At 39.5% G+C, this 11,524-nt stretch overlaps 1 protein-coding gene across 5 annotated transcripts in view; it reads left to right on the top strand.

The window, feature by feature from the left end:
• CASK (calcium/calmodulin dependent serine protein kinase) overlaps nucleotides 1-11,524 on the top strand; it is a 408,963-nt gene that overhangs the window by 286,363 nt on the left and 111,076 nt on the right. For all 5 annotated transcript variants that reach the window (XM_023202786.2, XM_023202787.2, XM_023202789.2 and 2 more), the window contains one exon: nucleotides 10,157-10,256. In XM_023202786.2, coding sequence (XP_023058554.1) covers nucleotides 10,157-10,256 — 100 coding nt within the window. The remainder of the gene's footprint in view (nucleotides 1-10,156; nucleotides 10,257-11,524) is intronic.

Raw genomic sequence — 11,524 nt, forward strand, 5'->3', positions numbered from 1 at the left:
GGCCGGGTGCGGTGGCTCATGCCTGTAATCCCAGCACTTTGGGAGGCCGAGGTGGGTGGCTTGCCTGAGGTCAGGAGTTCGAGACCAGCCTGGCTAACATGGTGAAACCCCGTCTCTACTAAAAATACAAAAATTAGCCAGGCATGATGGCGGGCACCTGTAATTAATCCCAGCTACTCAGGAGGCTGAGGCAGGAGAATAGCTTGAACTCGGGAGGTGGAGGTTGCAGTGAGCTGAGATAGTGCCATTGCACTCCAGCCTGGCAACAAGAGCGAGGTTTCATCTCAAAAAAAAAAAAAAAAAAGAATTGGAACTAAGATTGAACAACTATCAGAAAGCAATAAATAAAATCTTACACTACCTTGATCTACTAGAAAATATTTACAGCTCAGATCACTTTTCTCACCTTCTTTATTCTTCCCAGGTGTCTTTCTCCCTCTTACCACTCTCCCTAACCTCCACCTCACAGAAAAAAAAAAAAAAAAAACAGAAGAAGAAGAAAAGAAAACTGGTAATCACCCCATATGGGGAGTCCATTTGACTTTAAAAGGTTCTGAAAAAGACCAAACATAAAATAATGGAACCTTTTCAGCACTGAGAGAAAATGCTATGAGAGAGCCAACCCTCCAGAGTAACAAAGAAAAATTGATTATCTTAACTTCTTAAAATTAATTCATGTTTGACTTACTTTTGATACTGAAAAATGTAAACTGTTCTCTAAGTGGTTGATTGGACAGTAGTCTTCCTTAGTCACATGACTCCTGCCAACTATAAAACTTTTCTTCTTAAGTATTTTCAGATAAGGGCCAGGCGCGGTGGCTCAAGCCTGTAATCCCAGCACTTTGGGAGGCCGAGATGGGCGGATCACGAGGTCAGGAGAGCGAGACCATCCTGGCTAACCCGGTGAAACCCCGTCTCTACTAAAAAATACAAAAAAAAAACTAGCCAGGTGAGGTGGCGGGCACCTGTAGTCCCAGCTACTGGGGAGGCTGAGGCAGGAGAATGGCGTAAACCTGGGAGGCGGAGCTTGCAGTGAGCTGAGATCCGGCCACTGCACTCCAGCCTGGGCAACAGAGCGAGACTCCATCTCAAAAAAAAAAAAAAGTATTTTCAGATATCCCATAAATTCTAATAATACTATGAATTTATTTTTCAACCCCTGAAGTTAGTGAATTATTATGTGTAACTCTAGACTTATAAAAACATTTATATGAATTTTGAGGAAACTATTAGGCCACAATATTATCCTATAGACCTGAAACTTTTAACATGGTACCCACTAGCCACATGCAGCTATTTAAATTTAAATTAATTAAAATTAAATGAAAGGTCAGTTTCCCAGTCACACTAGCACATTTCAAGTGCTCAATAACCACATTTGGCTAGTGGCTACTCTATTAGCACAGATGTAGGACATTTCCATCATTACAGAAGGGTCTATTCAACCGTGCTCCTATAGAACAAGGGAAATATTAACGTATCATTGTTGGTGTTGATTATTCCCATTTTAGCCTTTCTCCTCACTGATTTTTCATTCAAGGGTTCAAACTGACTCTTCTCTATTTGCTTTAACAGTGGTTGGCCAAAATAATTATTAATGATAAGCCATTATTGAGATGGTACCCAAGGAAGTTTCCCAAAACTTTTATTCTTTTTGCCTTGATATCCACCTAAACCTGTGTAGCCTACAAATAAAAAACTCTTATTTTCCATGGTGAAATTTGGTCAACTGTTTTTGAAGTTAGTTTCCTCCCCAAAGGAACTATTATTATACTTTTTTGTCAACTCTTCTGTAAGTCCTTCTAAACCTAATGCTGCTTTGGCCTCATGTGACATTATACTGTATGGGGTTGAACCTTTCATTGCCCAAATACAGACATTTCACCAGAGGGCTTGGGCTTGCCCCATCACAAGAAACACATGCTGTACTTCTCCCAGGGCCACAGAATCAGACTGGGGCCTAAAATAGCCAAAGTGGTGACTAAGATTCATTTGGACAGGGCCAAGCTGTCAAAACAGAGGGGTCATGTGGATTTACCACATCCCTTTGCAGGGCTATTTAAAGTTTTAAGACCCACCAAACAACCTAGAACTAGGAACATCAGCAGGGTCATTAGTGAACTGCTTGGCTTCTGATAAGGCTGTATTCTTTTGAGTAGTTCAGCCACCTTGTTAAAACATGTTACACCTACCATCCTCAAGGAACTAATTCTCATTCTGCCTCTTCAGTGGACTTCTAGAACAGAGATTGCAACTTTCTTGGCTTTCAGAGTTCACCACACACTTTATTTTCACACAACTAGGTGCTCATCCTACCCAGACACTATTCTTAACCTCCTCAATGGTGGGTGACAGTTGAATTTGTAATGACTCCCTTGGAAGTGATTAAAAGGGAGTTCACAGAAAGCAGTAGAAAATTACTTTTGTGGCCAGGCACAGTGGCTCACACCTATAATCCTAGTACTTTTGGAGGCCAACGTGGGCAAATCGCTTGAGCTCAGGAGTTCGAGACCAGCCTGGGCAACATAGTGAAACCTCATCTCTACAAAATATACAGAAATTAACCAGGTGTGGTGGCCGTGCGTGCCTGTAATCCCAGCTACTTGGGGGCCTGACGCAAGAGGATCACTTGAGCCTGGGAGGTAGAGGTTGCAGTGAGCCAAGATCGCACCACTACACTCCAGCCTGGGTGACAAAGTGAGACCTTGTCTCAAAAAAAAAAAAGAAAAGAAGAAGAAAATTACTTTGGTAGCTTAGTCATGATGGAATGATGATAGAAAAATGTATCTTCCCCATTTTGGTTACCACACGTTTCATGTGTCGAGTTTTTTCCTCCTAATTCATACTAAGCTCTGGAATTGTAAATCTTCAGTAAAAAAAAAAAAAAAAAAAAAAAAATCCTCTAGATAACAATACTTTCTTTAATAAACTACATAGTTCTGAGCACAGAACTGAATATGAGGATCATATTTTCTCAAACTGAATATTAGAATACATGAGACAGACTGCATGATCTCCAGGCTCTGTGGAAAATCTGTGCTCTGTGGTCTGGGGCTCTTAAGGAGGCACACCTGTACTCTAACCCTGGCTGTCATCTACTGAAGGAGGTACTAAGGAAAGTGGTAACTGTGGGTATCTGAAGATGTCTATCCAGGGAAGACACAGGAGGGAATGTATTCTGAAGTCATCCCCATTGCTGCTTCAATTATTTCTACCCTTAGAAAGCAAATTCCCCACAGTAAAGTATGCTGAAGAAATTCTATACAAATAGAAGCAATATTCTATGTTAGGGTAAGTTTATTGCAGTCCATTTAAGAAGTGGTGAGTTGAGTCCACGTGATTCAGTTAAGAGGATAAAATCATTTATTTCCTATATACAGAAAGCAAGGATTTCGAATAACTTTCTACAGTTTTTCTTTATTATTATTTTTGTTTGTTTGTTTGTTTGTTTTTTGAGGCAGAGTCTCACTCCGTCGCTTAGGCTGGAATGCAGTGGTGTAATCTCGGCTCACTGTAGCCTCCGCCTACCAGGTTCAAGCGATTATCCTGCCTCAGCCTCCCAAGTAGCTGGGACTACAGGCACCACCACATCCAGCTAATTTTTGTATTTTTAGTAGAGATGGGATTTCACCATATTGGCCAGGCTGGTTTTGTACTCCTGACCTCGAGTGATCTGCCCGCCTCAGTACCCCACAAAGTGCTGAGATTACAGGCATAAGCCACCGCGCCCGGCCTTTATTAATTTTGCAAATTGCAAAAATATTCTCTGACTTACTGATTGGTCTCTTGTGTTCCTGAACTGTGCATAACTACAAAAGGTTTGTTTAAGAGTGCCATTTTCTAGTACTGTATAGAGCTGTACTATTCAGTACAGTAGTAAATAGCCATATGTAACTATTTACATTTCAATGTTAATAAATTAGTATTAAATAAAATGTAAAATTTGGTTGCTCCGTTGCGCTAGCCACCTTTCAAGTGCTCAATACCTCGTGTGGCTGATGGCTAATGTATTAGGCAGCACAGGTTTAGAAAATTTCCTTCATCACAGATAGTTCTATTGTACGGTATTGCTATGGAGTCTTGGTACCTGCAGAGTAATGCTTATACACTAAGCAGCACTTTTTGACAGGTCAACCAGGAAGCTATAATAGATACTTTTTGGCAGTCTTCTTTCTGTTAATTCAACAAAAACTAACTTAAAGATTTATCAAAGACCTTTGTGCCTTAATGTAACCCAGCATTTACGTACAGTCCTCACTGTAGTAAGGGTTTGTACAAAGGCAGTAAATTGAGATAGCAATCGTTGTGGGCTTCTGCTAATTGGAGCATTAAATCTAGTATCGAAAAGATAACCTTTGAGCCTGAGCAACATAAGGAGACCCCGGCTTTACAAAAAATAAAAAATTAGCTGGGTGTGGTTGCACGCACCTGTGGTCCCAGCTACTTGGAAGGCTGAGATGGGAGGATCACTTGAGCCTGGGAGGTCAAGGCTGCAGTGAGCTGTGATCCCACCACTGCACTCCAGCCTAAGTGACAGAGTAAGACTCTGTCTCAAAAATAAGCGGGGTGGGGACCTTAATTCTAAAAACTGAAAACTGTTATTCTGGTATGAACAGTTCCACAAATATTCTGGTATGAACAGTTCCAAAAATAATAAGTGAAGTGATTTTGATCTTATATATTGATTTTACAAATCAGTTAATTTGTGATTTTTTTTTTTTAAGAAATACAGGCCAGGCACGGTGGCTCAAGCCTGTAATCCCAGCATTTTGGGAGGCCGAGACGGGCGGATCACGAGGTCAGGAGATCGAGACCATCCTGGCTAACATGGTGAAACCCCGTCTCTACTAAAAAATACAAAAAAAAACTAGCCGGGCGAGGTGGCGGGCGCCTGTAGTCTCAGCTACTTGGGAGGCTGAGGCAGGAGAATGGCGTAAACCCGGGAGGCGGAGCTTGCAGTGAGCTGAGATCTGGCCACTGCACTCCAGCCTGGGCGACAGAGTGAGACTCCGCCTCAAAAAAAACAAGAAATACATATATAGGCCGGGCGCAGTAGTTCACGTCTATAATCCCACCACTTTGGGAGGTTGAGGTGGGCGGATCACCTGAGGTCGGGAGTTTGAGACCAGCCTGACCAACATGGAGAAACACCATCTCTACTGAAAAAAATACAAAATTAGCCAGGCATGGTGGCACATGTTTGTAATCCCAGCTACTCGGGAGGCTGAGACAGGAGAATTGCTTGAACATGGGAGGTGGAGGTTGTGGTGAGCCAAGTTTGCACCATTGCACTCCAGCCTGGGCAACAAGAACGAAATTCCATCTCAAAAAAAGAAAAGAAAAGAAATACATATATAGATATATGTTGTTTTTTTCTTTTTTAATTGAGACAGGGTCTCACTCTGTTGCCCAGGCTGGTCTCAATCTCCTGGACTGAAGCAGTCCTCCCACCTTGGCCTCCCAAAATGCTGGGATTACAAGTATGAGCCACCATGTCCAACCAGTTTATGATTCTGAAATGTAGAATTTATTACTTCCTGTTGGGCAATAGATTTTGAAAATTATGTACATTTAAGACCATCTTTATAAAATACTTTTATGTAGACCCAAAAGAATTTCTAAGATATCTATTCCGTGCAATTACTCTTAAATATAGCCATATCTACTACACTTACAAGTGTCATTTTTCATTTTCTCTAGAGAAAATACTGCAACCTCTTTTAGTCATACATTCTGACTGAATATTATGAAATTCCAGGTTATACCAACCTATGTTTAGGTTATGTTTGAGTATTATATATGTATAGACTATGCAGACTAAACTGAATGATAACTTTGGTTGTGACTATATGGAGACGTATCAAAAGTTCTGATTTAACTAATCATCTCACCTAATTATCATCTAGGACCTAATTCTTTAGTATAATCAACCCAAATTCTTTAACATCTCTACCGTGAAATGATTTTCTTGACTTTTGCTCTTCTCTGTTCTGCCTCAACCTTTCCAAATTCTCCACCCTTTTTAAGGCTTTTGAGTTCAGTCGTCTGAATTCTAATAGGATGATTATCTTTTGAATTTTTTTGTGACATTCCTATTAGTATGTTCTGGTGATACGCTTTCCCTCCTCAGTATATTTCCCTGTTCACTCAGGAATATGACTATATATTACCTTGTTATTTAGGTACAAAGCCAATTATTCTGTATCTGATACTTGTATATTTTGTATTTAGATGTTTTAAAATGTACCCTCCTGCCATGACTGTGTATTACCTTGTTATTTAGGTACAAAACCAATTATTTTATATCCAATACTTGTGTATTTTGTATTTAGTGTTTAAAAATGTACCCTTCTGCCATTGTGCCTATCAAACTTCATGATGCGTGTTTCTGAGCTCAGGAAATACCAAAAAGGGAGTATTCAGTTTTTGGCTTTTGTCTTCAGGTCAGCAATACATCTTTGTTCAGCTCTTGTGTTCCTCAATATCTTTGTTTCCCCCTTAAGTGCATTCAGTAGTTTAACTTAGCAGAAATCTGACCTAACCATTTTCTTGTTTTCCACTTCCTTAAATGCCACACAGAATCATCTAGCCAGAAGCACTCCATTCTGATATTTGACATATTGACATTTCAAGAAAGCTGTAATTATGATTAAGAATTCTTTCTGGTTCTTAACTACAAATTAAAAACTTGTGGTGCTCTTTTTCTCTGAATTTATAATCTGCCTTCTCCTTTCTAGGTTAATTTGCTTGATAGAAAAGTACTTTAATATTATTTATCTTAACAGATTGTGAATAGTCTAATTAACTCAAAAGTATTATGTTTCACCCTTAAAAGATACTAAATTATACCTTCTAAATTAAAGCAGGTAGAAAACTTCTTTGTCAAGGGTTTAATAAACCAGAAAGTTTGAAGAACTACTTGTATAAAATCTGATTTTTTTATTGTTGTATTACATTATTGCTATTGATGAGCAATATTACATTATTGCCAACTCCTGTATTACATTATTGCTCATCAGTAGCTCATCAGTAGCAATAATGTAATATAGGGGTTGGCAAACTATGACCTGGGAGTCAAATCCAACCCACTGCCTATTCTTGTATATAAAGTTTTATTAGAACACAGCAAAGTACATTAATTTGCATATTGTCTGTGGCTGCTTTCACACTACAGTGCAGGAATTGAGTAGTTACAAAAGAGACCATATGACCTTTAGAGCCTAAAATACTTACTGTCTGGTTATTTACAGAAAAAAAATTGCTGGCCCCTAGTATAGTAGAAATCCCTGAACGGGGGAGAGTAGTCATTGGATGTCAATTATTGTGTCTCTAAGTTGTGTCTCTAAGTCTCTAAGTTGACAGAGACCTTAACAGGTTGCTAAGCCTCTCTGGACCTCAGTTTTCTCATCTGCAAAATGAGTCTCTTAGAATGAATAATCTCTAAGGTTGATTCTCAAACTCTAATAAAATTCTGTGAATCCATGACCTATTTCAGAATGATGTTGCTGTTTTACATAATAGCTTGCATTGAATATTTAAACCACCTATAGTCACTGGGTTCAGACAACTAAATATTAAGTAGGGCGCCATGGCTTACACCTGTAATCCCAGCACTTTGGGAGGCTGAGGCCGGAAGAGTGCTCGAGCCCCAGAGTTTGAGACCAGCCTGGGCAATATAGTGAGACTCAGTTTCTATTATTAAAAAAAAAAACTACATAAATAAGACAGATAAATTTAAAACATGCTACTATTGTTTCAAAAGCATTTACATCTCAGGGCTCTTTTAAATAGTGTTTTCCTAGTAGTATAGGTATTTATTATAGATCTTTGACTATAGCAGTAGCAAGAACAGCCTTGAAGCATATAACTAACATCTTAAGAAATACAGTTGTACTTCATTTGAAAATAAAAATAAAGCATCTCTAAAAGCCTAGTTTCAGTGTGTGGGAAACGTGATTTGATATATAAAAATTCCATTCCCCCTCAGCTTTTAGGAAACATGTATAATACTTAAAGTGAAATAAGTTTCTATAGAAAGAAGAACTCAACATTGACTACTGTTTTTTCAACATGGCAGCTATAATTCTGCATAAGAACCTTTCATGTGTAACTTTAGACTTTTGGAAATCTCAAAAGTTACCTGGAATGTTAACATCAGTATCACCTCTCTCTTTTTGCTCTTCCCTTTCTATAGTAAGTAAACTTTGTGGAAATATATTTTATTAATGTTTTCTGGCCAGGCACAGTGGCTCACACCTGTAATCTCAGCACTTTGGGAGGCCGAGGCAGGTGGATCGCTTGAGAGCAGGAGTTCAAGACCAACCTGGGCAACATGGTGAAACCCCATCTCTACAAAAAAATACAAAAGTTAGCCAGGCATGGTGGCACAGGCCTGTAGTCCCAGCTACTTGGGAGACTGAGATGGGAGGATCGCTTGAGCCTGAGAGGTTGAGACTGCAGAGAGCCGAGATTATGCCACTGCACTCCAGCCTGGGCAACAGAGCGAGACACTGTCTCAAAAAAATAGTAATAATGTTCTCATATTAGCAGATACCTAAACACACACAAGTTTTATCTTTCCAGAAAAATTCAAGAGTTAATATTTAAAATGTAGACTTAGACTACTTAGGTGATTTGATAAACTAACTAAATGAGTGATTCTACATAGACCAGCAAAAGGCTGTGCTCACGTTCTAGTTCTTTATTAGCAGAATTAGTAATGATATACACTTACAAAATGCTTTACAATTCGCAAAGCACTTTCATGAATACATTATGACTTTTGCCAATCCTATAAGATAAGTCCGTTTTAATATTTTTTTTTTCTTTTTCTTTTTTTTTTTTTTTTGAGACGGAGTTTCGCTTTTGTTGCCCAGGCTGGAGTGCAATGGCACAATCTTGGCTCACCGCAACCTCTGCCTCCCAGGTTCAAGCAATTCTCCTGCCTCAGCCTCCCAAGTAGCTGGGATTACAGGCATGCGCCACCAGGCCTGGCTAACTTTTTGTATTTTTAGTAGAGACAGGGTTTCTCCATGTTGGTCAGGCTGATCTCAAACTCCTGACCTCAGGCGATCCACCCGCCTCGGCCTCCCAAAGTGCTGGGATTACAGGCATGAGCCACTGCGCCCGGCCCGTTTTCATATTCTTACTTTACAGATAAGAAAGCCTAGAGAGGTTAAATGATTTACTCCCAAATACCACATGTTCTCCCTTGTAAGTGGGAAGTAAGCTGTGGGTACACAGAGGCATGCAGAGTAGTATAATGGACACTAGAGACTCAGAATAGGGGAGGGTGGAGGGGCAAGGGATAGAAAATCACCTGTTGGGTACACCATAGACTACTCAGAAGACAGATTCACTAAAAGTCCACACTTGACTACTGTGCTGTTTATCCATGTAACCAAAAACCACTTGTACCCTTAAAGCTGTTTAAATAAAAAATAATACTAAATATGATTTACTGAAGCAGTAACTCCCAACATTTTTCCACTCAACAGTCCTAAGGGATGTCATGCACTCAAATGGCAGTGATTTCCAACTAGGAATGAGGGGAGGCTATGCATATAGTTTGAAAGAGTCATATGTAGTTGATTCTGTTGTGTGGCCTGATGGATAATTACTATACAAAAGTAACACATTGTCACTGTTGAAACTAAAAGAGGGAAAAAAGATTTTAAAAAGAAAAATGACTCATAATCCTACCACCCAGGGATAATTAATGCTATTAACATTCTGGTGTATATGCAGTCTTTTATATCCATATTAACTTTTTTACCCAAAAATGAGATTATAATATACATTGATTTTAAACCTTTTTCATGTAATTAATCACAGACATCTTTTCATTCCACTAAACACCCTTCTACAACATCAATTTATAATAACTGCAGAATATTCCATTCTGTGTTGCATGTTTGAATTCAAGATGTAAGTGATTTCATATACTTTTCCAATTCCCAATTAGTGTTATTCTGGTATATGCATATGTAATTTATTTAAAGGAACCTGAAATAATTTAAAAGCTACCTCTCTTCTAGCCATCATCTCCTATATATTTGACTTAATGGATAATCCTTAAGATAGATAATTTGTTAAATAACTTATTTATATTTGTGTATTTGTTTTAATAATCTATTTTTTCATCTCTTTGCTTTAGGGTGCAGTACTAGCCGCTGTGTCAAGTCACAAATTCAACTCATTCTATGGGGATCCCCCTGAAGAGTTACCAGATTTCTCCGAAGACCCTACCTCCTCAGGTAATTGGATAATTCACTTATTCACCTGTGTGAGTCATTTGGTATTTACATCCATTCTTTCCTATTGTGAATAAACTTTTTCTGTGCATTTAGTTAAATCCTCCAACGGATTCTAAGGAAGTTTGTCAGCAACCAAGTCCTGTCTACATGTGTCTTGTTCCTTTTGATTTTAATACCAAAGTTGCTTTCTCCTGTGGCTCCAAAACCAACATTTCACTTTTTTTTCTTTTTACCTCAGTAATACTTCCTCCCCTTTCCACACTCTTGACCCAGCGTTGCACTCCATCCAATCCGACATCCTAGTCAGTCTTTTGGGATCTTTCTGATTACCTTCTCTCTCAACAAAAACTTCTGATATAAGCTCTTCCCCAGGTCAGTTCTATTAGATCAGACTGTGGAGCAGCACTGCTTTGAATGGAATCTTTCAATGTAGAGCTGTCCTGTGAATTATCTCCTGAAACAGTTACCAAGTTCTTCTCCATATATAAAAATCTATAACACGGCCAGGCATGGTGGCTCACGCCTGTAATCCCAGCACTTTGGGAGGCCAAGGCAGGCAGATCACCTCAGGTCAGGAGTTCGAGACCAGCCTGGCCAACATGGCAAAACCCCGTCTCTGCAAAAATACAAAAAAAAAAAAAAAAAAAAAAAAAAATTAGCCAGGCATGGTGGCCTGCGCCTATAGTCCCAACTACTTGGGAGGCTGAGGCAGGAGAATCACTTGAACCCGGGAGGCGGAGTTGCAGTGATCCATGATCCGAGAGCATGACACTGGACTACAGCATGGGTGATAATGCAAGACTCCATCTCAAAAAAAAAAAAAAAAAAAATCTGTGACACATGCATACAAGTATCCAAGGTGGAAGAAAATAGAAGAGTTATTTGTTTTGATGAACTGTATATAGGTACCCCTGAAACAACCTGCCAGTGTTCACAAAATCATTTTATAAGCCAGTGCAGTGGTATATGTGTGTAGTCATAGCTACTCAGGAGGCTGAGGCACCCGGCTCAGGAGGATCACCTGAGCTCAGGAGTTTGAGGATGCAGTGAGCTGTGATCACACCACTGCTCTCCAACCTGAACAACAAAATGAGACCTCGCCTCTTAAAAATTAAGAGATAAAAGGCTGGGCGCAGTGGCTCACGCCTGTAATCCCAGCATTTTGGGAGGCCTAGACGGGCAGATCCCAAGGTCAGGAGATCAAGACCATCCTGGCTAACACGGTGAAACCCTGTCTCTACTAAAAATACAAAAAAATTAGCCGGGCT

The sequence above is a fragment of the Piliocolobus tephrosceles genome, chromosome 12 (assembly GCF_002776525.5).
Source record: "Piliocolobus tephrosceles isolate RC106 chromosome 12, ASM277652v3, whole genome shotgun sequence".
Lineage (NCBI taxonomy): Eukaryota > Metazoa > Chordata > Mammalia > Primates > Cercopithecidae > Piliocolobus > Piliocolobus tephrosceles.